The 27,764-nt window shown below is 41.5% G+C and overlaps 1 protein-coding gene across 50 annotated transcripts; it reads right to left on the reverse strand.

The window, feature by feature from the left end:
- LOC127517583 (NACHT, LRR and PYD domains-containing protein 12-like) lies at positions 1 to 27,304 on the reverse strand. Of its 50 annotated transcripts, none has more exons than XM_051903433.1 (17): positions 27,234 to 27,304; positions 24,807 to 24,882; positions 24,478 to 24,584; positions 22,969 to 23,085; positions 19,587 to 19,691; positions 19,282 to 19,398; positions 19,008 to 19,124; positions 18,726 to 18,842; positions 18,413 to 18,517; positions 17,877 to 17,993; positions 15,638 to 17,422; positions 6,387 to 6,560; positions 5,020 to 5,193; positions 4,731 to 4,904; positions 3,729 to 3,902; positions 2,559 to 2,732; positions 1 to 947 (listed from the first exon to the last, which is right to left on the reverse strand). In XM_051903433.1, the coding sequence occupies exons 2-17, from the start codon at positions 24,810 to 24,812 to the stop codon at positions 941 to 943; spliced, it is 3,570 nt and encodes a 1,189-aa protein (XP_051759393.1). In that variant the 5' UTR covers positions 24,813 to 24,882; positions 27,234 to 27,304; the 3' UTR covers positions 1 to 940. The 50 variants fall into 50 exon arrangements, with proteins under 50 accessions (XP_051759393.1, XP_051759401.1, XP_051759441.1 ...); XM_051903441.1 differs by lacking the exon at positions 27,234 to 27,304 and adding an exon at positions 26,691 to 26,814 and having other exon boundaries at positions 22,969 to 23,073; XM_051903481.1 differs by lacking the exon at positions 27,234 to 27,304 and adding an exon at positions 26,691 to 26,814 and having other exon boundaries at positions 19,008 to 19,112; positions 19,282 to 19,386.
- Positions 27,305 to 27,764: the final 460 nt, after the last annotated feature.

Below are 27,764 nucleotides of genomic sequence, written 5' to 3' on the forward strand. Positions count from 1 at the left end.
TGAAATGGCATCACAATTTATTTAAAAATATATATATATGTAAAAATACACACAAAATTTTTTTTTTACAGGTTATACTGCATACACAGCGATTCATGTGAACAATCATCAGAAGCGACATTTTCACAGGGGTGAAATAGAAATGTTCATTATTCATACATTAAAAAAAATTAGTTTGACTATAAAGTACTGGACTGATTTAGTGCAATCAACACAACAGTATTTTAAATTAATTGTACTTGAATTGATTGTAATTGAAGTAGTGGTGATGTAGGTCAAGAAATAGGCTACTGAATCAATTTGACAATTTTTGTTTTATTCCTCACCTCCTGGCATATTAATAATAAGGCAGCTCACCCTACAGCTTCAACTCGCTGTGGTCAGCTCATGGTTCTCAACAGTTTTGCAACTGAAAAATTAAACATTGAATGACTGACATTCAATTAGTTGTCAAAATAAATAAACGGCAACAGTTCTATGATACCTAAATTGAACTACAAAGTAAAAAAAAAAGTTCTTCTGAATCCCAATGTGCAACAATGCGATATGATAAGGGCGGTAACACAGTGCACAATTAAATGTGATACATTTGTATTTGTTCTTTGATTTTCATTGACTTAACACTGTCAAGTGCTCCTCTGAGTTATGGTTTCTCTCAGATCTGTGGCCTGTACCTGAGCTTACAGCTGAAATGTATTGATTGAACAGAAGATCATATTATGTGAAATTGGGTACCGGTACAAATGTCGTTTCTGACAAAGAATCAAAGGTTTTCCTTGTTTAACTATGGATCAAGGATTGGATCATTATAGAAAGTTACACAAACACATCCATGTGTTATGATCACTATGTAATTGTCTGTGTTGATTCTGTTGAATGTGATGTTTCTGTAGTGGCTCTTTATTCACATTCAGCTGATCCAGAGTAGGTCAGACAACATCTAAAATCTGTAAAACACAGACAATCAAATGCTTGAGAGAATTATCCACTTTAGAAGAACTTCAAAACAAACTATTAGCTCTATTAGCAAGAGATAATAATATAACCCTGTGATGCATGGTGCCAGCTGTGCCCTTTTTAAGCATTTAGGATGTAACTTTTGACCTAGGGCTGGGCGGTATGATGATATATATCGTTACTGTGGTATAAAATTGCTATATTGTGTATATCGCGGTATGTAAATATATAGCACTATTGACACTTCAGAGTGATGAAATGCATGAATGAGAATATAAAGAGCGGGACGTGCTTGATGTTAAAAAGTGTTATAAGCGCAATATATCCTGAAAAGGAGCTTAGTGCAGTGCTCATGCTGACTGGCACAGTGCCACTCTCAGAAGGCAATCACGAGTTTGGGACGTGCTTTATGTTAAAAAGTGTTATTAAGCACAATAAGCAGTGAAAAGGAACTCAATGTGGTACACGCGCTGACACACAGCGTAAGCTGAACAGACACAGAAAGTCGCATCTCTCAGAATGCGATCGCAAATTTAGTTCTCTCTCGCATCTTATTGCACTCGAATGGTCGAATACACGTGCAATTATGTAAAAATGCCCATCGTGTGGAGTAATTCATGTAAACACAGTTCCACGGTTATGTCTCAAGTGAAAGTAAACAGTTGTATGTATATCAGTATAATGTATGTATATCATGTATATCAATATAATTATATACCGGATGTATATCATCCGGATATATAATCCGGATGTATATCAGTATAATTGATCTGTGCGTTTGGTCTTAAAGTGACAGCAGCCTAATGCTGTTGCTCTGTGTCATTAATGAGAATCAAACAAAAGAGAAAATAACTTACTGCTCTTGATTGAATAACTTTTTTAGCTTTAATAAGAATAAATTTATATTTAGTTCATGAAGTAAAGACTATGCAATATTTTATTTTTACATTTGATTATTACATTTCTGTTCTAATTCTAACTACAATTTAAATAAACATTGTACCTGAAAAACTTAATTTGTTTAATTCTTTAAAAAACTTAAATTGGTTAACTGTTATATTGTATTTGTCTTATTGTTTTTAATTTGCTTCCTTTTTCTTATTTTTAATAACAGAAATTAGATAAAATAACACAAAATAACTATAACGTGATATATATCGTTATCATGAAATAAAATTTCTCATATCGTGAAATAATTTGAAATAACCCCTATTTTGAAATATGTTATATAATATGAAATAACCCCTATTTTGACCCTTACCTATAATTAAGTATGACTGTTCTCTTATGTGTAATGTTTTAATTTATAATGAAAGAGGTGATATACATTTACCTTTATCTTTTTTAAAAAGAACAGATGCAAAATTTTCTTAAAATACATAATTTTAGGTGGAAACACTTGGGAATGACTATTCTATTATTCTGAAGAAAAAAAAAATTTAAATACATGTTTAATTTATTGAAAAAAAAAAAGAAGCAAATAAAAGCCTAAATGAAATCTGTCAATTTTGGGTAAACTACCCCTTTTAAAACTATGACAACGTCAAAAAATTCTGATTAATAGAATATTAATTTGAACATTTTTAATCATCACTACTCACAGAAGTGTCTTCAGATTATAATGCGAATCATTCTTCAGAGCAAAAAGCAGATTTACGTCTGACATTCCTAGAAAATTTCCAGTCAGATCCAGTTTGCTTAGGTGCAAGGGGTTTGATCTCAGAGCTGAAGCCAGAGCAGAACAACCTTTATGTGTGACACTACAATCCACCAACCTGTAGAAACCAATGACACAGCTCAGAATATTCACAATCAAAAAGAGAGTCTTAATCCATGTCGTGATTACTAGGTCTAGTCTAATGTGCAGACCTGGGGTCCATTCTTCGCACCTCGCTTAATACATCTGAGATACAGATGCCAGATTTTCTAATCATGATAACTGATCTCTGGCTAATTTGCGGATTTGATTAAAATATCTTAAGTTGTCCGAGATTACTGCACATTCTTGGAAAGGGCAGATATATTGATACTCACAACCATGATCAGCAATGCAGCGATTGGCTGACGGCAAAACAGCAACATAATGACATCATATTAAAAAAGAACATCACACACCTGATGAAAACATTTCTGGACCTTTATAAGGAAACTGTACATCATTTGTGAAAGACTCCAATAAAATGATTAGGCAATTATTCCCTCACAAATAAATCTCTCATAAATGGTTTAATAGGGTACTCTTGTAAGCAAGTAGCAGTGGCTGGGACAGACTTTAAATATCACTTCCACTTAAAAAGCAATCTAATCATGTTTAAATTAAACAAGCTGCTCCCATGCAGGTTTGAGCTTACGGATCTGTTGCTATGACAGTAACTCCGGGATGAGCTTCGAAGAACCAAACAATCCTGGATCATGTCAAATCATAACAGAGTAATCCATGTACGAAGAACAGGCCCCTGGTTCTACATGACTGCTTGAGGGAGTTAATATCATAAAAAAAAGTAAGAAAACTTAACCTTAACTTAATTTCCTAATCACGTCTGATTGATATGAAAACAGTCTATACTTGCAAAGTATCAACACTAAAATTATGTCAGACACTTATGTCAGAATCTAATAAAGATTAAAGGCCCCGATATACTTCAATACACAATTGAAGAACAAAGTGATGTGATGTCATTTCTAACAAAATCAGGTCAAAACGAAGTTTGTTTGTGTTTGTTTTGGGAGTTCAAAACGAAAGGACCATAAGAGGAAAACTGCAACCTTACCACAATGTTTCTAGTTCACATTTAGGTTTCTTCAGTCCAGCAGAAAGCATTTCCACTCCTCTGTCTTCTAGTTTATTTCTAGACAGATTGAGATGTCTCAGGTGTGAGAGGTTTGATCTCAAAGCTGAAGCCAGAGCAGTACAACCTTTATATGTGACACCACAATCAATCAACCTGTAGAGAACAATGACACTCTTCAGTCTCTCAGTACAGGATGTACAGCTCATATAAGCATGAACTTCACAATTAAAAAGAAAAACTAACTATAAGGAAATATTAACAGGTCCAGTGTATGATGCAGACCCAGTTCTACACGCTTGAGTTAATTTCATAATAAATGTTAGAATTTTTAATTTTATTGTATGCAAGTACTCCAAAAATTCTCAACACATCTATATGACATGAAAACGTACTGAAAAACATGTACTTAAAATGTCAGTAAGATATGAAATATATACATGTTGATAATTACTTGTATATAAATGTATTTAATTGACCGTTGACACAGGCTACAAATGTCCTACATAGCTAAGCTATTTTTTAAATTTAATAATATAATTTACATTGAATCAATGTTTCATGTCCATTTATTATTTATCTGCTGTATTTAATTAACAAAACTCTCTGTACATATATATATATATAGAGAGAGAGAGAGAGAGAGAGAGAAAGTAGTGGCCAAAAGTGATGTCCAGCCTAGGAAAATTTACATTGTCACCCTTTAATCAAATATATGGTGACCGGGAGGGGATGTGTTTAGTTCACTTAGTTTTGTCGTGGCCAGGACATATTAACTTGTGGGAATGTAATAAGATATCATGGCCATGAGATATTCATTTGTGGGAGCATGATAATATGTTGTGGATGCAAGATCATTTTGTCAAGGTAAGGACATCTTTATGTTTTGGCCAAGTGATGTGAAGCTCTGCTATTAACTATTAATTCTTTGTGAATATTTCTTAGTGTTTAACAGTGTGTGTGATTCTGAGAGACAAGATTTACCACAGTATCTCAAGATTACAGTGAGGATCCTCTAGTCCATTAGAGAGCAGATTCACTCCCGATGCTTTTAGTTTATTTCCAGACAGATTTAGTTCTTTCAGGTTGGAGGGGTTTGATCTCAGAGATGAAGCCAGAACAGCACAACCCTTATCTGTAATACCACAATCAATCAACCTGTAGAAAACAATGACACTCTTCACTCTCTCAGTTCAGGATACACAGCTCAGATAAGCAGGTATTTTAAAATCAAAATGAGGATGAGGATTTTGACACATTTATATAATCTTACCGCAGTGTTTTCAGGTTACATTGAGGATTCTCCAGTACAGCAGAGATCAGATTCATTCCTATATCTTTTAGCTTATTTCCAGTCAGATCCAGAAAATTCAGGTATGAAGGATTTGAACTCAGAGCTGAAGCGAAAGCAGCACAACCTTCTGCTGTGACACCACAATCATTCAACCTGTAGAAAACAATGATTCTCTTCACTCTCTCAGCTCAGGATGTACAGCTCAGATAAGCAGGAACTTCACAATAAAAGTAATAAAAAAAGACTTAATCCACTGCACAATCAACAGGTCCAGTCTAAGGTCCAGAATTGCACCATAAACTGGACCTAACTGGATTAAGTGGTCTCTCATTTTTCAGCACCTATACTTGATAGTGTTAACTGTGGAAGCTTGTTTCCACCACTAAATAAAAAATAAAAAAGGTAATTGCAACTTTGTATCTCACAATTCTGACTTTTTTTCTCAGAATTGTGAGATATAATCTCGCAATTGGGAGTTATTATGTCAGAATTGCAAGATATAAACACAATTGCGAGAAATAAAGTCAGAATTGCAAGTTATAAAAACAATTGTGCATTATAAACTCACATTTGCGGAATATAAACTCACAATTGCGAGAAATAAAGTCAGAATTGCGAGATTTAAATTCGTAATTCTGACTTTTTTTCCTCGCAATTGCGAGTTTATATCTCACAATTCTGACTACTTTTCTCAGAATTGTGAGATATAAACTCACAATTGTGAGTTATAAAGTCCAATTCTGAGGGAAAAAAGTTTATATCACGTGCAATTGCAAGTTTATATCACGTGATTCTGAGAAAAAAGTCAGAGTTGCAACATGTAAACTCGCAATTGCGAGAAAAAAGTGATATAAACTCACAATTCTGCGCACTTTACAACACACAATTGCAAGTTTATATCACGAAATTCTGAGAAAAAAAAGTCAGAATTGTGAGATGTAAACTCGCAATTGTGAGAAAAGAAGTCAGAATTGTGAGATAAAAAGTCGCAATTACCTTTTTTATTTTTTTTTTTATTCAGTGACGGAAACAAGCTTCCATAGTTAACTTTAATATCAGCATAATAAATGTCTGATTTCTTTTACGTCAAATTATTTTTATGCATTATTCAATCATGTTTATACTATTATAAAGATGTAAAATAATGTATAATAATGTAAAGTATATAAAATAATGTCAGACACATTGAAAAGGACCTAATAAAGATTAAAACAGCCTTATATTTAGTTATCTGACAGGACAATTTTTAGACTTTTTAAATTTTCGTTTTTCAAATTAATTTTATTGCATATCATTCATTAATTCCAGTAGGTGGGGAATGAGGATGATTTTTTAAACAAACTTACCAAAGTGATTCTAAGTTACAGTGAGGATTTTTCAGTGCATCTGAGAGCAGCTTTACTCCTGCATCTTGTAGTTTATTTTCAGACAGATTCAGTTCTTTCAGGTGCGAGGGGTTTGATGTCAGAGCTGAAGCCAGAGAAGCACAACCTTTGTCTGTGACACCACACCTACACAACCTGTATAAATGAATGTGAGTGATGAACTGACACCAGCTGAAGAAAATCATGTGAAAACTTTGCTAAATGCAAATGTAATTCATACATACAGTAAAATATATTCTTAGACCTAGTTTACACCAGATCTTAATAGGATACTCCACCTAAAAATTAATTTACTCACCCTTATGCCATCCCAAATGTATGACTTTGATTCTTCAACACCCCCAAAGCTTACACTCTAAAAAATGCTGGGTTAAAAACAACTCAAGTTGGGTTGTTTTTAACCCAGCTTTTTTTTAGAGAGTAGCCAGAAAATTCAGTCAGTGGCGGGGAAAGAGTAATATACCACTGACCACTTGTAGTCATCCAATTAAAAAAAAAAAAAAAAAAAAAATATATATATATATATATATATATATAGCTGCAAGCAGTGATGGCGGGCCCAAGCCCAGTGGCACCGCCAACCCGGTGGCTTCAGAGCAACTGTGCACAGCATGCAATAGGCATTTAAAACGGGTAAACATAAAAGGACTCTGTCGAAGTTATTTGAATACACCACATTTACTGCAGCAGCTGGTGCCCATATGATCACAAACCACAACAGCCACATCCATGAGATCATTTAAATTTGAATTTCATGTCATAGAATGTCATAGGTCAATTCCAAATAAGTGCAGAATATCATCCTAATCTGCCATGTCTGTGTTTTTCTCAGACAACCTCTATAAAAATTCCAGAGCAAATTATATACTGTTATTTGCTCAAACTCCACAGTGCTCTGAGAAATCTAATCCAGTCTAATGCGAATGTCTGTGATTGCTGATGTTGTATTATTCTAACACTTCTCTTCATGTGTTTTTTGACCTCCCTGAACTATCGTTTGTGCACCAGTCTTATGCTCCAAAAGCATGCTTTCATTTAATTTCAATATGTGTGGTATACGATGAAAAAAATAAAATAAAATAAATAGAGCCAAATCACAGAACCTGCAAAGACGATTTTAATATCAGTCTCAGGTAATAATAAGGTACATGTCTACATTTTTCTGCTCACTTATGCGAGTTTATTTTAAACAGCCACTTTTATAAAATCAAGTGAAATTTACTAAAATAGGTATTTTTAATAAATTTGAATTATATCAATAAATAGTTAATTTAAAGACATGCGTTGTACATGATGCAAACACAGCACATGACTTTCTATAACACCCATGTCTAGATAACACACACTCTCCTCTGTAAAAACAAAACAAAACAAAACAAAACAAAGATTTAAGTCTTGTATGAATCAGAACATGAAATCACAGGTGTTGGTAATAATAATTGTAACTCAAATGACATTTGAAAAGTAGTCCTGTCCAAATAGTGATATAATGTCATGGTTCAATTTCAAATGAGTGTGAAGTTATCATTTGCAGTTCAATATTTCTATAAGTTCATCAAAAAATGGGTAAACACACACACACACACACACACACACACACACACACACACACACACACATGCACACTCACACAGGTTTGTATTGTTATCTTAGTGAGGACATTGCATAGACTTCCATTGATTTTACATCAGGTCAATGATATTTTCTATCACCTAACCCAACCCCTACTCCTAAACCTACCCATCACAGAAACATGTAACCATCACTCTCTCTGTAACACAGAGAGAGGGAGAGAGAGAGAGAGGGTGAAAAAATCCTCATTCAAACCAAAATATCGGACTTCCTGTTGGTCAGAGCTAATGACTGTAAATTAGAAAGTTGTCCAGCTTAATGAGAGCAATATGTGTACCAAGTTTGGTGACTGTAGGTTAAACCCCTCACTTTTTTCAAAAGGTGGCGCTAAAGAGGCCCTCCTTCCTGCCTGTTTCTGAGGCTTTGCCCATGTCTACTGGATGTCAGTCCTGACATATGAATCAAGTTTCATGCAATTTGAAGCATGCTAAGTGTCTCAAACCCAATCCAAAACAAATATTGAAGTTTGATCTGTTGCTATGGCAACAGTGTTTGAAAAATATCAAAAATCTTTTTACAGGTCTACATTTGTTATGTCTTGACATTATTCTAATGAAGTTTGAAGCAAATTGGGTAAAAAAATTAGAGGGTGATCTTAAAGCATTTTGAAAGTAACACACTTCCTGCTGCCAGTTGGTGGCGCTATAACTTTGACTCACAATAGTCACATCCATGTGATCAGCCTCCTAAAATAAACACACAACTGAAGTTTCAAAAAAATCAATCAATGTATGCAGAGGTTATAACATATTTCCTGTTTCCCTTTTCTCACCATAAATTTGTTGCCTCGCCACAGCCAAACCGTTTGAGATATCAAAAATCCGCTCACAATTTTACATCCTCAATGTCTTGACTTCATTCTGACCGAGTTTGGTAGTGATCGGATTAATCGCCTAGGAGGAGTATATCAAATTCCAGAGCATGCGATTTTCAAACAACCCATAATAGCTGACTTCCTGTTGAGCTGGCGTATAACTTAGAGCATGAAAGTTGTTAGGCCCGATGAGGTCTATGTGTACCGAGTTTCATACAAATACATGCAAGCATGTTTGATATACGGACCAAGTTTTCGGACACCATTCAAGGGGGCACTGTCGAGCCCCCGCTACGCCCGGGTCCCATCCTTTGCGGCGTGTGTGCCAATTTTCAAGAGTTTTTGAGCATGTTAAGGCCCCCAAAAAGCCCCGGATGAAAAATAATTCTCCTTAGAAAAAAAAGTCAGGAAAAAAAACGTCTCGGTTACATATGTAACCCTCGTTCCATGAAGGAGGGAACGGAGACGTACGTCAGTAGTGACCGACGAATTGGGATATCGCTAGAGAGCCCTATCAGCTTCGAGTGAACTACAACAGGCCAATGAAGTTGGCGTGCAATATTTGCATAGTGCGCACCGCCCCCGCCAGGTGGTATAAACAGGGGAGCAGATGCAATCGCACTCTGTTTTTCGCTGAGGAGACAACCTAGTCTGCACTACAGCGAGGGTACAGCAACTGTGGCGACGGGACGTACGTCTCCGTTCCCTCCTTCAGGGAACGAGGGTTACATACGTAACCGAGACGTTCCCTTTCAGTCGGTCACGTTCGACGTACGTCAGTAGTGACCGACGAATTGAGATCCCAAATAAAGCGCCACAGTATGAACCCCTTCCAGCGCCGAGAGAGTCTACTGCTGTTCCGATATACCCACTAAGTAAACTAGACTACACTGGGGAAGCGAACCCGTAGGGGACGCTGCGGAGACCACTACCCACCCGTAGGGGAGGAATTTACGTGGAGAGTACACATATGGACTGGCCGTGGGCAGTACGCATATGGAGTCCCTGGGATGGCTCCACCTGGGTAGGGGGAGACTCATCTGACAGGTGACAGCAGAGCTGGCTCTGCTAAGGGAAAGACACGGGCTCACTGTGGGGAGTTGACCGTGGACAAATACACACATGGGACCACTCACGTGGAGGGGTCACGACATGTGGAACCCAGCCAAACGTCAACGTCGGAGACGGAGGTTTGGCCTGGCATCAGACACTCCGCAATGTCCGAGCCGAAGGGGGAGGCGGAGGAACTCGACAGGGTTCGCCAAGCGGGGCACTCGACTGGAGTAAAAAGGATGCACATATCCGGCCCAGGGGGCGGGAGTGGCATTGCAAGCTGACACTAGAACGGGCTCTTCGCGTCTACCGGCTGGTGGAAGCGAGCACACGGGAAGATACCGGTTCTACATGAAAGGCTATAGAATCTAGCGAACGTGTTAGATGTCACCCAGCCCGCAGCTCTACAGATATCTGTCAGCGAGGCGCCGTGCGCCAGCGCCCAGGAAGAGGCCACTCCTCTGGTGGAGTGGGCTCTCAACCCGAGCGGGCAAGGCATGCCCTGGGATTCATACGCCAGGGCGATGGCGTCCACTATCCAGTGGGCCATCCTCTGCTTGGAGACAGCCTTTCCCTTCTGCTGGCCTCCGTAACAGACAAAGAGCTGATCTGAGGTCCTAAAGCTTCACGTTCTGTCCACGTACAGGCGCAGAGCGCGGACGGGACAGAGCAAAGCTAGGGCTGGGTCAGCCTCCTCCGAAGGCAGCGCTTGCAGGTTCACTACCTGATCTCGAAAGGGAGTGGTAGGAACCTTGGACACAAATCCAGGCCGGGGTCTCAGGATAACGTGAGAGTCACCGGGCCCGAATTCCAGGCACGATTTGTCAACCGAAAATGCGTGCAGGTCCCCTACCCTCTTGAGCGAGGCCAATGCAACCAGGAGGACGGTCTCTAGGGACAGTACTTTTAACTCAGCTGATTGCAAAGGCTCGAAGGGACGACCCCGGAGAGATGTAAGAACCAGGGTCAGATCCCAAGAGGGTACAGAGGGGGGCCAGGGAGGATTCAGTCTCCTCGCCCCCCTCAAGAACCTGACGATCAGATCGTGCTTCCCTAGCGATTTACCATCAACTGCATAGTGATGTGCGGCGATAGCGGCAACATACACCTTGAGGGTGGAGGGAGACAGCCTTCGCTCCAGGCCCTCTTGCAGAAGGAAAGCACGGTTCTGACTGAACATGATCGGGGGTCCTCTTGGTGAGAGGAGCACCATTCGACGAACAGGTTCCACTTCAGCGCATAGAGGTTCCTCATAGAAGGAGCTCTAGCGGAAGTGATAGTGTCTGCGACCGCTTGCGGGAGATCACTCAGAACCTCCGCGTCCCGTCCAGGGACCACACATGGAGTTTCCACAGGTCGGGACGCGGGTGCCAGAGGGTGCCCCGTCTCTGAGTCAGGAGGTCCTTCCTCAGAGGAATGGGCCAGGGAGGTGCTGTCGCGAGGAGCGTGAGGTCCGAGAACCAGGTCCGAGTGGGCCAGTATGGAGCCACTAACAAGACCTGCTCCTCGTCCTCCCTGACGCAGGAGCTGTGTGAGAAGGCTCACTGGGGGAAACGCATATTTGCGTAGGCCCCGGGGCCAGCTGATTGCCAGGGCATCTGTGCCGAACGTGCCGCCGGTCAGGGAATAGAACAACTGGCAGTGGGCAGTCTCCGGGGAGGCGAACAGATCTATCTGTGCCTCGCCGAAGCGCTGCCAGATCAGCTGGACCACCTGGGGATGGAGTCGCCATTCGCCCGGAAGAGGAGGCTGCCGTGAGAGCTCGTCGGCTGCACGGTTGAGCACGCCTGGGACGTGAATGGCACGAAGCTACCTCAGATGCTTCTGACTCCATAGCAAGAGATGGCGGGCGAGTTGCGACATACGGCGGGAGCGTAGACCACCCTGATGGTTGATGTACGCAACGGCCGCAGTGCTGTCCGAGCGGACCAGTACGTGCTTGTCTGTCAACAGCTCCTGGAAGCGGCCCAGTGCAAGACGTACTGCTAGCAACTCGAGGCAATTGATATGCCAATGCAGTTGGGGCCCCGTCCACAGACCCGATGCTGCATGCCCGTTGTACGTGGCCCCCCACCCCGTGGCAGAGGCATCTGTGTGGACCACAGCATGCCTGGACACTTGTTTGAGGGGAACTCCAGCCCGCAGGAACGAAGGGTCCGACCACTTGGTGAGGGTGCGACGGCAGTTCGGTGTCACGGGGACACGGAACGTACCGCGCTGCCACGCCCATCTCGGGACCCGGCCGCGGAGCCAGTGTTGAAGCGGCCTCATATGAAGCAATCCGAGCGGCGTGACTGCGGCTGCGGATGCCATATGCCCCAGGAGCCTCTGAAAGAGTTTCAGTGGGGCTGCCGTCCTGCGCTTGAGCGTACTCAGGCAGGTCAACACTGACTGGACGCGCTCCTCGGAGAGGCGCGCGGTCCAGGCGACCGAATCCAGTTCCCTACTGAGATAAGAGATCCTCTGCCCGGGGGAGAGTTTGCTCTTGTCCCAGTTGACCCGAAGACTGAGGTGAGCTAACACCATGTCCCTGTGTTCGCACAACTGCTCCCGCGAGCTGGCCAGGATGAGCCAGTCGTCGAGGTAGTTGAGATGCGAACGCCCTGTTCCTTGAGCGGAACAATGGCCGCCTCCGCAACCTTCGAAAAGACGCGGGGCGACAGGGCCAGCCCGAAGGGTAGGACTTTGTACTGATATGCCCGACCCTCGAACGCAAACCGTAGAAGGAGTCTGTGACGAGGCAGAATCGAGACATGAAAGTACGCGTCCTTCAGGTTGATCGCTGCAAACCAATCCTGGGGACGGATGCATTTGAAAATGCACTTCTGCGTAAGCATCTTGAACGGCAGCCTGTGAAGGTACCGATTCAGGACACGCAGATCCAGGATTGGCCGTAGCCCACCGCCCTTCTTGGGTACAATGAAGTAGGGGCTGGAGAACCCTGACTCCATATAGGCTGGAGGGACCGGCTCGACTGCATCCTTCGCCAGGAGGACAGCAATCTCCGCCCAGAGAACAGGTGCATTGTCCAGGGACACACGAGTGTAATGGACACCCCTGAACACCGGGGGACGCCGGGAGAACTGAATCGCATAGCCGAGTCTAATGGTACAAATGAGCCAGCGGGACGGGCTGGAAAGCGCTAGCCAGGCTTCCAGACACCGAACCAGCGGGACCAAATGCACCACAGACGTACCGGGCGTGGGGCAGCGAGGTAGAGTGCTGGGACCCGACTCGGACGGCATAGCGGCCCGTAGTGTGGTCAGACTCTGCAAGGTGGCAGTGTGAATGGGAGACGGCACATGGGAGGCGGCCTCGACCAACACACTGGGACCTGCTGGCGAAGTGAGAGGGGGCTGAGGGTGGCGAGGTGGGGCCTCGCACACTGCCAGCCGCGCCCTCTTGGGACCTGGAGGGTTAGAAAACAGTTCTACTCCGTGGGCACTGCTGGTCTCCGGAGAGCCAGCGGTGGAACAAACCAAAATTCTCCACCCGGCCCTCCTCCGGGGAGGGAGCGATGCGGGCATCGTCTCCCGAAGAACTGTTTACCTCAGCTCCAGGTCACCCGTTTCTCCAGGTCCACTTGTCGCTAGCCAAGTGGCTTGGCTGCGGGCTGAGTGGGCTGGATTTTAGGCCAGCTTGTGAGATGAGAGCATCGAGAAAGCGTACTTAGACGATGACACACCTCTGCAAGGCTAGCCAGGGGTGTTTCCGGACCACCATGGTGGACATTGTCTGGCCAGGGGCCTGCGCTATGACTTGCATCATGCGTAGCTCAACCCCGACTCAGAACTACCCATATGCAATGAGTGCTTTGGCCTTCCACAGACTTGCCGGGGGCCAAGACCCATGCAGGGCAGAGGTGGTGTGCCCGTAGCACTGCCACCCCACCACAGAGGGTAGTGAGAGAGAAAAAACTTTTAATGCAGATTATGACCCTTTTGGCGTTCCATATTTGGCACCAAAAAAGGCTTCCAAACTGCCAAGTTTTTCATGCACGTCCGGGCTAAGACAGGGGGCGGGGCAAGGCGAGTATGCGTCGCACCACGCCCCCAGGGGCCCGGGAAAGCATGGTCGTTAACTCTGAATCTGATTCAGCATGAGCACATCACAACCGTGGGACGCTCAGCCTCATCTTCATGTCCAGAGCCCAACAACCCTCTCTCCAATGTAGCAGTTGACATCTGATCCTCTGCTGGAGCCCTGCTAAGATGCTAGGTCCCCCATGAGAAGGACCAGCAATCCACCCAGAAGCTACCAGCCATGTGGGAGAGTGAACGTGGTCGTCTAACTGAACGACACACGGCGCTGAGCGCCGACGTGGCCATGTTTTTACCAAACATAAACCACCCACGAACACAGTCACAACATGTTTGCGATGCATTAGGAGGAGTGGGGGGCCCACGGAGATTGGCTCGGCAGGTATTGCCCCACTGTGATCCTCTGGTCACCCTGGCTTATTCACCAAAAGTAGTACTTTTCTGATTCAGAAAGAGAAACTAGATCGGGGAATAGGTGAGGGGACTCCACCTCATTTGAGGCACTCGAGTCTCGACCACGCATCTAGAGCGCCGAACAACGCGCTGGGTTGCCATGGCAACGCGCACTGTCAGCCGGCAGCTCGACGGCACACGGCGGGCTGAGCGCTCAAGCCCTTACGAGAAAGGCAAGACGAACAACGCGCCGACGTGGGCATGCTCTTTTTTTTTTTACAAGAGAATATGAACCACCCACAAACACAGTCTCAGCACGTTAAGCAGACATGAGAGAAAGTGATTGTGGCCGTCAGTGAGGATAGGAAACGACCGCCTCCAGAAACGCACAGACAGCATGACGTCTTGAAAAAGACGCAGTGTCTGTCTGTGAAGCTCTTTTAGAAGCTCTTGTTCTTTGTGCCGAAGCACACAGGGAACAGCCGCGATGTGACTGCAGGTACACTTTTCACTCCCTGAGTCACACACACAGAGGAACCGGCCCAAATCGCAAACCAACGGGGCAAATAATGCTGTGAAAACAGCAGTTGAGAGCTGTATAACAGCTCGAGAAGCTCACTCTGGGAAAGCTCGTGGCCTCGCTGTAAGGTGTCATAAAGCCAGCACTGTAGAACAAAAGCTCTTCAAAGGCTTGCGAAGTCACTCTCAGACTAATAGCAGGAACACACAGGTTGGCTCCGAAATGAAAGACAGAGTGCGATTGCATCTGCTCCCCTATTTATACCACCTGGCGGGGGCGGTGCACACTATGCAAATATCGCACGCCAACTTCATTGGCCTGTTGTAGTTCACTCGAAGCTGATAGGGCTCTCTAGCGATATCCCAATTCGTCGGTCACTACTGACGTACGTCGAACGTGACCGACTGAAAGGGAACACGAATGTTAATGCCAGGTGTAAAAGGGGTCATAAACATCATTAGAGGACAAACAGTCCAAATCATACAGTATCAAAATATAGAAAATGGCACTGTTAAAGACAATGTTGCTGTTTGCTGCCATTTTTGATCCTTCTCAAATTCAATCCTTAATCATATCTGACAATTGACCTCTATCACCCAGCTTCCACACAAACCACTTAAAAACTTCCTCAGCTGGTAACTGCCAGTAATGTGATTTTATGAAAATTCACCCCTTTTGTTGCTTTGGTAAGAAAGCACATGCTAAAATCATAAATGTTATAATGTTTTAATGTGTAGTGACTGTTTACAGATTTACTTACTGAGCTGATCTGGATTCTTTAATCACAGGCAGCAGTTTCTCAAGAACTTCATCTGCTGTATTTTGTCCTCCAATAAACCTTTTTAGATCAAACTCTTCCAACCTCTGCTCCGATGTAAGCAACACAAAAACCAGAGCTGACCACTGTGAAGAAGTGAGTTTGGCTTGACTTATTTTTCCAGATCTCAGATAATCTTGGATCTCCTGCATCAGTGAATCATCATCCAGTTCATTCAGACAGTGGAACAGATTGATGAATCTCTCTGGAGAGGGATTCTCTCTGATCTTTTGTTTGATGTACTGAACTGTTTCCTCTTTGTTGTAGGGGCAGCTTGCTGTCTGTGTCAGTAGTTCTTGTAAGAGTGTCTGATTGGACTCCAGTGAGAGACCCAGCAGGAAACGCAGGAAAAGATCCAGGTGTCCATTCTTACTCTGTAAAGCCTCATCCACCGCTTTTTGATGCAGCCCAGATAATGAATTACTTTTCATCCAGTTTAAAACCTTAGATAAGATATTTTGTTCTGTGGTTTGATCAAACACATCTGTGTAGTCTGTAAAGGAGATGTGCGCATATAGAGCTGCGAGATGTTCCTGAATGCTCAGATGAACAAAGCAGAAGACTTTCCCAAGATACAAGCCAAACTCCTCTCTGAAGATCTGAGTGCACAGTCCTGAGTAAACTGATGCTTCTGTCACATTAATACTACACTCTCTCAGGTCTTCCTCATAGAAGATCAAGTTGCCTTTCACAAGCTGCTGGAAAGCTAGTTTCCCTAGTTTGAAAATCATGTCTTCATCTTCCACTTTCTTCTCATAGTCCTTCTCATGTTTAATGTTTTTCTGAAGGATCAGGAAGTATGTGTACATCTGAGTGACAGTCTTGGGGATCTTTCCTTTCCATGATTTCCACAACATTCCTTCGAGAACAGTGGCCGAGATCCAGCAGAACACTGGGATGTGGCACATGATATAGAGACTCCTTGATGACTTCAGGTGTGTGATGATTCTATTGGCCACACTCTGATCACTGATTCTCTTTCTGAAGTATTCCTCCTTCTGTGGATCATTGAAGCCTCGCACCTCTGTAACCCGATCAACACACTCAGAGGGGATGAGATCAGCTGCTGCTGGTCTTGAGGTGATCCAGATGAGAGCAGAGGGAAGCAGATTCCCCTTAATGAGGTTTGTCACCAGCACGTCCAACGTGGCTGTTTCACTTACTTCACACAACCTCACATTGCTCTGAAAATCCAGAGACAGACGACACTCATCCAGACCATCAAAGATGAAGAAAACTTTATATTCATCACTACATATTTGCATTACTTTTGCTTCAGTAAACAAAACCTGAAGAAGATCTAAAAGACTAAGTTTTTTGTCCTTCATCAGGTTGAGTTCTCTAAAAGGAAGTGGAAATATGAACTGGACATCCTGATTTGCTTTCCCTTCAGCCCAGTCCACAATGAACTTCTGCACAGAAACTGTTTTTCCAATGCCAGCGACTCCCTTTGTCAGCACAGTTTTGATGGGTTTGTCTTGTCCAGGTAAAGGTCTAAAGATGTCATTGCATTTGATTGGTGTGTCATCTGTTGCTGCTCTCCTGGATTGTGTCTCAATCTGCCTCACCTCATGCTCATTATTGATCCCTCCACTTTCACTCTCTGTGATGTAGAGCTCTGTGTAGATCTCATTAAGGAGTGTTTGGCTTCCATCTTTTGCTGTTCCTTCATACAGACACTGAAACTTCTTTATTAGGTTTGATTTAAATCTGCTTTGGACCTCTAGGCTGAATTAAAAGAACACAAACTTTAAAGTTGCAGGTTTACAGCATTGCAGGAAAGTGGAGTAGATTGTATAGTTTTACATTTTGGATTTATTATTATTTGTTATATGTTGAATTTATGTTTTTAAAAAAGATGCCACAGAGTGTGACATCATACCACTTAAATTGCAGTGTCTAAAGAAATTGTGCATGCTCAAAGTCTAGTATGACCACTTCATAACACAATATCATATTTCTTTGACTCAAAAGGGATTGTTATGATCCAATAATTAGGTTGACTCCAATGATTAGGTTAATTTCAAAAGAGGAAAGGCATCTACACTTATATTAGTTTCTGTCTCACCCTTATGTCTAGGTTATTGCAGTCATTTGGATCCAGTCTGTATCCATACCAGATGGTAGAACTGTACAATAGAATTGTAGAAACTGTTTGTAGATTTAGACAAAAATGTCATACCTCAGATGAGTTGATGTCTGTCTTCCCTTAAATTGTATTGGCTTGCCCATAGGCTGGTTGATCTTCATGGACACACAGCTGGACTGTGGTGGGTTTGATCTCTCCATGTGCAATAGACTTAGAATAAAGTACAAAATCATAGAGACATTAGAAATATAGACAAGAATTAATTTAGTTGATTTAACATGTAAATGTAACATATAGGGTAATCTATCTATCCATCTATCTATCTATCTATCTGTACAGACATACAGACAAACTGCTAAATGTGAACCAAAAATAAGTTCAGCAGCACAGAGAAAACCAACAAGTATAAAAAAACCCTCTACAGCATAACCTATTTGTGCTACATTGCATGCTGGGTGCCGTTATAGTTCATATGCACTGTAGAAATACAGTATGATATTGTTTGTTTACAGTAATTTGTATACATTTTACTGTAAACTTACAGTAAAACAAATCTTTATTTGCAGTACAATTGAAAAAGCTATCTATCTGTCTATCTGTTCATCCTGTTGATTTTGACAGAAATGTACCTCAGATCAGCTGATGTGTGACTTCCCTTAAATTGTGTTGGCTTGCCCATAGACTGGTCGCTCTTCATGGACACACAGCTGGACTCCCGTGGGTTTGATCTCTCCCTGTGCAATAGATTTACAATAAACAATATCATAGAGACCTTAGAAAATGAGACAAGAATTCATATAGTGGATTTAACATATAGATAAACTTTACATGTGGAATCTATCTATCAATCTATCAATCAATTAATCAATCAATCAATCAATCTATCAATCTATCTATCCGTCCGTCCATCCATCTGTCATGTTGATTTTGACAGAAATGTACCTCAGATCAGCTGATGTGTGTCTTCCCTTAAATTGTGTTGGCTTGCCCATAGACTGGTCGCTCTTCATGGACACACAGCTGGACTCCCGTGGGTTTGATCTCTCCCTGTGCAATAGACTTACAATAAACAATATCATAGAGACATTAGAAAATGAGACAAGAATTCATATAGTGGATTTAACATGTAGATAAACTTTACATATGGAATCTATCTATCAATCTATCTATCTATCTGTCCGTCTGTCCGTCCGTCCGTCCTGTTGATTGTGACAAAAAATTTACCTCAGATCAGCTGATGTGTGACTTCCCTTAAATTGTATTGGCTTGCCCATAGACTGGTCGCTCTTCATGGACACACAGCTGGACTCCCGTGGGTTTGATCTCTCCCTGTGCAATAGACTTACAATAAACAATATCATAGAGACATTAGAAAATGAGACAAGAATTCATATAGTGGATTTCACATGTATATAAACTTTTCATATATCTATCTATCTATCTATCTATCTGTCCGTCCGTCCGTCCATCTGTCCTGTTGATTTTGACAGAAATGTACCTCAGATCAGCTGATGTGTGTCTTCCCTTAAAATGTATTGGCTTGCCCATAGACTGGTCGCTCTTCATGGACACACAGCTGGACTCCCGTGGGTTTGATCTCTCCCTGTGCAATAGACTTACAATAAACAATATCATAGAAACATTAGAAAATGAGACAAGAATTCATATAGTGGATTTCACATGTAGATAAACTTTACATGTGGAATCTATCTATTAATCTATCAATCAATTAATCAATCAATCTGTCAATCTATCTATCCATCCGTCCATCCATCTGTCATGTTGATTTTGACAGAAATGTACCTCAGATCAGCTGATGTGTGTCTTCCCTTAAATTGTATTGGCTTGCCCATAGACTGGTCACTCTTCATGGACACACAGCTGGACTCCCGTGGGTTTGATTTCTCCCTGTGCAATAGATTTACAACATGTGTCAGGACCCACTCATTGTCGTATTCATACTTTAGATCTAATATTGTCACATGGAATCGATATTGATGCTGTTGAAATTCTGCAGCAGAGTGACGACATCTCAGATCATTATCTAGTCTCGTGTATACTACATTTAGTCAAGGCGGCTAAACTGCCTCCATGCCATAAATATGGTAGAACCATCACTTCTACCACTAAAGATCGCTTTTTATAAATAATCTTCCTGATCAGTTTCATCGCCTTAGCATACCAGAAAGCTTAGAAGACCTCGATGTTGTAACAGAAACTATTGCCTCTGTCTTTTCCAGCACATTAGACTCAGTTGCTCCTTTGCACTTTAAAAAAGATTAAGGAAATTAATCCAATGCCATGGTACAATGAGCACACTCGGGCCCTAAAGTTAGCAGCCAGAAAAATGGAGCGCAGCTGGAAGAAAACAAAACTAGAAGTATTTCGCATTTCGTGGAGAGAGAGAATGACTGAGTACAGAAAGGCCTTAAAATCTGCTAGATCTGCTTATTTTTCAAAACTTTTAGAAGAAAATAAACACAACCCTAGGTATTTATTTGATACAGTGGCTAAATTAACAAGAAATAAAGCTTCAACTTCTGATGTTTCCAAAGAGCACAGCAGTAATGACTTTATGAACTTCTTTACTTGCAAGATTGATAATATTAGAGAAAAAATTATAACCATGCAACCGTCTATTACAGTATCGCGTCAGATAGTGCATTGTAGTGTCTCTGAGGAAAAATTCAATTCATTTACTGCTTTAGGAGAGGAAGAATTGTCTAAACTTGTTAAATCATCAAAATCAACAACATGTATGTTAGACCCTATACCGACTAAGCTATTGAAAGAAATGCTTCCAGAGGTTATAGATCCTCTTCTTAATATCGTCAATTCATCTTTATCACTAGGATACGTACCGAAAACTTTTAAGCTGGCTATTATTAAACCTCTTATTAAAAAACCACAACTTGATCCTAGAGAATTAGTCAATTACAGGCCGATCTCAAATCTCACTTTTCTGTCAAAAATACTAGAAAAGGTAGTATCATCACAACTATGTTCCTTTTTAGAAAGAAATAGTATCTGTGAGGATTTCCAGTCAGGATTTAGACCGTACCATAGTACTGAGACTGCTCTCATTAGAGTTACTAATGATTTGCTCTTATCATCAGATCGTGGTTGTATCTCTCTATTAGTGTTACTGGATCTTAGTGCTGCATTTGACACTATTGATCACAATATTCTTTTAAATAGACTCGAAAATTATGTTGGCATTAGTGGAATTGCATTGTCATGGTTCAAATCATACTTATCTGACTGTTATCAGTCTGTAGTAGTAAACGAAGAGATGTCATATCGATCACAAGTTCAATATGGAGTACCGCAAGGCTCAGTACTAGGACCGTTGCTGTTCACTCTGTACATGCTACCCTTGGGAGATATCATTAGGAAGCATGGCGTTAGTTTTCACTGTTACGCTGATGATACTCAGCTCTATATTTCTTCGCACCCTGACGAAACTTACCAATTCACAAAATTAACAGAATGCATAGCTGATATAAAAAATTGGATGACCAGTAATTTCCTACTACTAAATTCAGAAAAAACAGAGATTCTAATTTTTGGACCAAAAACTTCTTCATGTAATAACCTAGAATACTGTCTAACACTTGATGGCTGCTTTGTTAAGTCTTCGTCGTCTCTTAGGAACCTGGGTGTGCTCTTTGATACCAATCTTTCATTTGAAGGCCATGTTACTAGCATCTGTAAAACCGCATTCTTCCATCTTAAAAATATATCTCAATGAAAAATGCAGAACAGTTAGTTCATGCGTTCATGACCTCAAGGCTAGATTACTGTAACGCTCTACTGGGTGGTTGTTCTGCTCGCCTGATAAATAAACTACAGCTCGTACAAAATGCAGCAGCTAGAGTTCTTACTAGAACTAGGAAGTATGACCATATTAGCCCAGTTCTGTCAACACTGCATTGGCTTCCTGTTAAACATCGTATAGATTTTAAAATCTTGCTAATTACTTACAAAGCACTAAATGGTTTAGTTCCCCAGTACCTGAGCGAGCTCCTAATTCATTATAGTCCTTCACGTCTATTGCGATCTCAGAATTCAGGCCAGCTGATAATACCTAGAATATCAAAATCAACCGCAGGCGGTAGATCCTTCTCCTATTTGGCACCTAAACTCTGGAACAATCTTCCTAGCATTGTTCGGGAAGCAGACACACTCTGTCAGTTTAAATCTAGACTAAAAACGCATTTCTTTAACCTGGCATACACATAAAGCATTACCAATTTACATTTTCAAATCTTTTAAAGGATTATTAGGCTGCATAAATTAGGTCAGCCGGAACCGGGAACACTTCCTATAACACCTGATGTACTCATTACATCAGAAGAAGAATGGCATCTATGCTAATATTAGTCTTTCTGGTTATCCCGAGGTTCACCGTAGTCAACCGTATCCAGGCCGTATCCAGGTGAGACCAAGGACCTGCGCCTTGACACGACCACAACACAGCCCTGAAGTATCAGCAGAGATTGAGTCAACTAGATCATCCACTCTGAGGGCCTCATCGACACGACAGCCACGACACAGTTCCTCAACAGCCGTGATGAATACAATCCTCAATTGGATGGAACTGGAATAAATACTTTGAAGGTTGCGATCCTGTCGGACTTATGATAGCTACCTGAATCGTAACAAAGCACTGTTGGCCAGAGGAGAACTGGCCCCCTGACTAAGCCTGGTTTCTCCCAAGGTTTTTTTCTCCATTTAAACAACTATTTGCCACTTGTCTGCCACCTGATGTCACCTGATGGAGTTTGGGTTCCTTGCCGCTGTCGCCTTTGGCTTGCTTAGTTGGGGACACTTGACATTTGACTTGACATTTGATATTCAACAGTGCTTTGATCTGCCTGCATTGACACTATTCTTTTAAGAGCTGCTGTGCAGCCAAATAATGTACCAGTTATCAATGTAAAGCTGCTTTGACACAATCTACATTGTAAAAAGCGCTATATAAATAAAGGTGACTTGACTTGACAACAAACAATATCATAGAGACATTAGAAAATGAGACAAGAATTCATATAGTGGATTTAACATGTAGATAAACTTTACATATGGAATCTATCTATCAATCTATCAATCAGTCTATCTATCTATCTATCTATCTATCTATCTATCCATCCATCTGTCCTGTTGATTTTGACAAAAAATTTACCTCAGATCAGCTGATGTGTGACTTCCCTTAAATTGTATTGGCTTGCCCATAGACTGGTCACTCTTCATGGACACACAGCTGGACTCCCGTGGGTTTGATCTCTCCCTGTGCAATAGACTTACAATAAACAATATCATAGAGACATTAGAAAATGAGACAAGAATTCATATAGTATATTTCACATGTAGATAAAGTTTTCATATGGAATCTATCTATCTAAACTATATTGCCAAAAGTATTGGGACACCCCTCCAAATCATTGAATTCAGGTGTTCCAATCACTTCCATGGCCACAGGTGTATAAAATCAAACACCTAGGAATGCAGACTGCTTCTACAAACATTTGTGAAAGAATGGGTCGCTCTCAGGAGCTCAGTGAATTCAAGCGTGGTACCGTGATAGGTTGCCACCTGTGCAATAAGTCCATTCGTGAAATTTCCTCACTACTAAGCATTCCACGGTCAACTGTTAGTGGTATCATAACAAAGTGGAAGCAATTGGGAACAACAGCAACTCAGCCACGAAGTGGTAGGCCACGTAAAATCACAGAGCGGGGTCAGCACATGCTGAGGGGCACAGTGCGCAGAAGTCGCCAACTTTCTGCAGAGTCAATAGCTACAGACCTCCAAACTTTGTGTGGCCTTAAGATTAGCTCAAGAACAGTGCGTAGAGATCATGGAATGGGTTTCCATGGCCGAGCAGCTGCATCCAAGCCTTACATCACCAAGTGCAATGCAAAGCGTCGGATGCAGTGGTGTAAAGCACGCCGCCACTGGACTCTAGAGTAGTGGAGACGTGTTCTTTGTCTGGCAATCCGATGGGCGAGTCTGGGTTTGGTGGTTGCCAGGAGAACAGTACTTGCCTGACTGCATTGTGCCAAGTGTAAAGTTTGGTGGAGCGGGGATTATGGTGTGGGGTTGTTTTTCAGGGGTTGGGCTTGGCTCCTTAGTTCCAGTGAAATGAACTCTTAATGCTTCAGCATACCAAAACATTTTGGACAATTTCATTCTCCCAACTTTGTGGGAACAGTTTGGGGATGGCCCCTTCCTGTTCCAACATGACTGCGCACCAGTGCACAAAGCAAGGTCCATAAAGACATGGATGAGTGAGGAGGAACTTGACTGGCCTGCACAGAGTCCTGACCTCAACCCGATAGAACACCTTTGGGATGAATTAGAGCGGGGACTGTGAGCCAGACCTTCTCGCCAACATCACTGCCTGACCTCACAAATGCGCTTCTAGAAGAATGGTCAAAAATTCCCATAAACACACTCCTAATCCTTGTGGAAAGCCTTCCCAGAAGAGTTGAGGCTGTTATAGCTGCAAAGGGTGGGCCAACTCCATATTAAACCCTATGGATTAAGAATGGGATGTCATTAAATTTCATGTGCACATAATGGCAGGTGTCCCACAACTTTTGGCAATATAGTGTATCTAGCTATCTATCATCGGTCCATCCATCCATCCGTCTGTCCGTCCGTCCATCCTGTGATTTTGACAGAAATGTACCTCAGATCAGCTGATGTGTGTCTTCCCTTAAATTGTATAGGCTTGCCCATAGACTGGTCACTCTTCATGGACACACAGCTGGACTCCCGTGGGTTGGATCTCTCCCTCTGCAATAGAGGCTAGAATTCATATAGCTGAATTAACATGTAGTAGGTAAACTGTTTTTACCGGAACAACCTAGACAACCAAGCTGAGAATGGAGCGGCTTGTTTGGCAGACCAGTTAGTATATCACACCTAAATCACCAAAACAGTCACTGCAAAGATCCATACCTACGCTGTTGAAAAGCATACAATGCATTTTTTAATTAAGATCATATGAAGATGTACCTGCATCCTGGAGGAAAATGTCTGTCGCTGAATGTTGGTGTGTTCTCCATGAATTCATAGAGCTGCATGTGTAAATCTAATGAGGCACATACAAAAAAAAAACTCTTTAAACTTTTGTGTCCTTAAGAACAAAATGGAGGACATAAGAACAAAATAATCATGGTTTTAATACAGCTGCCCATCTTGCCACTTTATAGTAACCCTGAGCAATTATCAAGAGCAGGGTAGGGGGAAAGTGGGACTGAGTACTAGGGGGCCCAGAGCTGGGGGGCCAACACCCACCCCCCACCCCCACACACACCTATATATATATATATATATATATATATATATATATCATGTTAATACAGAACGATTAATTACAAAATACGCAGCATTAAGCAAACTGAGCGCAGGCAACACAGACACACACAGCAACAGAATGTAGGCTAAGAGACGTGTTTAAAAAAATTTTTTTTTAATGTTTTTCAGACTTGAAATTAAGGTTTATTTATGTTTTATGAAAGCGAGGCTCAGGTGCGAGACGCTAAATTCTGCAGAGACCTCACTAAAACGGTCAAAGAAATCCGACTAACGCATTTCACAGAAACGATAAGCTCAGTGGAACAAAAAATTACCTATACATTTTAATTTTTTATTTAGCCCTGGCCTCAAAAATCTGTTTTACATAACATATGTTTACCGGCCTATAGTCCACAAAAATCTTAATTTACAGCTAACCCCATTAAAAAGTTATGTCCTTCGCTTGATAATATGTGGACTATGTGTCGTCAACTGGATGATCCACAACATTTTTGTTTTGTGATAATGAGTTGGTTCCCTTGTTTGCCCTAAACCTTATCATCCTTAAAGCATTTTTCCAAGTGACCGCATGATTTCGAGATCCATCTTGAGGGACTCATATAGGCTACCACAGAAGATTCATTTAAGAGCCAGAGAGGTTGCAAACTGAACAAATGGCCTACCGTTAAGCTAAAGTGTGTATGATAAGAAGATTAAATTGTTTCGTTACCTCATGTTTAACTTAGTTTTTCCCATTGTAGGCTACACCTTAAAAGTTTTTCATACGCAAAAATCAGGCCTGTTATAAAAAACGGTATTATAAAAAGTGTTAGCCTATAAAAAATTATAGCCTATGCTCAGTTTTTTTTCCAATCAAAAGAAAATAGCGCAAAATAATCTAGCCTACTTTCACTTAATTCTGGCAGCAAGGTTGCAGTCCTGTTTATAAAAGTGTCTAGCATGCAGGAGAGTGATACAGCATAATTTTGATCAGTAGGCTAATTTAAAAATGTACGTGGAAAAGGATTAGGCCATTTTATAAAAGACAAATTTGTATGGTTAGGCATATCAAGACTATGACATCCTTTAGATCCGGGACAAAGTAGGCTAAGCCTAATATTTGCTAATTTCAAAGTCAAAACGTGAATAACGTTAAAATTAGAGATGTCCAGAAAGTAAACTATTTCATTGTATTGCACGTCGAGTTGTATTGTCGACATAGGCTAAAACATTTTTACTCACTGCAGTGATTTTAGCAATCATTCAAGTTTTCATAACTTATGTAATCACACAATTACCAGGCTGTATGTTTGTCTGTAGGTATACTTAAACGCATCGATCAACATTTACAAAAACTTTTATAGCCTAGTCTATTAGGCTACATTTAGATTTATATACAATTTGCATTTTTTAAAATTATAATTATAGCTGTATTTAGTAGCCTAGGTCAGGTTTGGAGACACAAATTAATATAATTTTGTTTTGAATTAACTTCAAGCTATGCAGTTCGCTCTAAAAACAGCGACATTCTTGGCATTCATGTTTCATGAACAAAATGAAAACTCCTGCTAGACAACTCAAAAAATGTGGTAAGCACATTACCCGTGTATGCATGCGTCGTTGTTTGTAAGCAGATCTTTCCACAACTTTCTGTTACTTTAGTTATCCTCCCAGTGTCATGGGTAGTGCGCACACTTCAAATAACCCGTGCCGCTTCTGCGTTTAGTAGCCTACAGTAACTATATGACCATAAACCACGTCAGAAAGGTGTGTTTAAATAACCCTACTTTACGGCGTAATTAAGGAAACGGCGTTCGCGTTTATTTTAACAACCCGGGAATAAGCCGCTTTCTTAAGTTCATTCAAACGCAGTCTGATGCTAACAGGCAAAATTGTTCTTCTGATTTGACGTTTCATTCTCATAGTTATAATTGTGTGTTTAACCGCTACAGTAGCTGGCTGCATTTTGCTTAGATACATGAGGAATGTTAACGCCAGGGTATAGAAACTGGTATTAGATATGCGTAAGAATAATGGTCACTCATAACAGAACAGCTAGAGCCCTCTTAATGTAGACTATATAACTATAAAAAGCTATGTGTGACTGTGAGATGAAAACTACGAGGTATACAAAAATGTACCTACCTTGCACATAAAGATGACTCAGGATGATGCCATAAAGCACTTCACCAGGCCACCAGCAGAGAAGAAGTGCTTTTGAGAAACTGAGACAGTGCTAAGACTGGGTATACAGAAGAACGTGAACAACTTGAGGGCAAAAATACTGCTTAGACAACAAGAAACTAGTTCAAAGTCTTTGTGTGCTGTATTTGTGAAAAAAAAAAGAGATAAAAAATAAAATAAAACACACACACACACACACACACACACACACACAGTGGCGTGCACGTTTTTTTTTTTTTTGTCTGCTAAATTTGTTTTCGTAATTTGTTCAGTTATTTCCATCGTTTACAGTCTGCTTGTTTTTCTGCAAAAATGTTACTACAATGTTCCACCACTAGATGTCGCTTTATACCTTGTAATACGACTAAAGCACGTTTGCATGACGTGCATAGTGTAATAACAGAATAAAACCTCTGTTAAAAGAAGCAGCACCAGTTGTAGAATAGGACACATTGAATCCTACAAATTCATTATGAATGGAAATATGGGCTC

Source organism: Ctenopharyngodon idella, chromosome 1 (genome assembly GCF_019924925.1).
Source record: "Ctenopharyngodon idella isolate HZGC_01 chromosome 1, HZGC01, whole genome shotgun sequence".
Taxonomy (NCBI): domain Eukaryota; kingdom Metazoa; phylum Chordata; class Actinopteri; order Cypriniformes; family Xenocyprididae; genus Ctenopharyngodon; species Ctenopharyngodon idella.

Coding starts and splice junctions, on each gene's coding strand:
- LOC127517583 (XM_051903433.1), bottom strand. Junction 23,086..24,477: donor CACACATCAGCTGATCTGAG/GTACATTTCTGT, acceptor GTTTATTGTAAG/TCTATTGCACAGGGAGAGAT. Junction 6,561..15,637: donor AAAGAATCCAGATCAGCTCA/GTAAGTAAATCT, acceptor TCATTTATACAG/GTTGTGTAGGTGTGGTGTCA.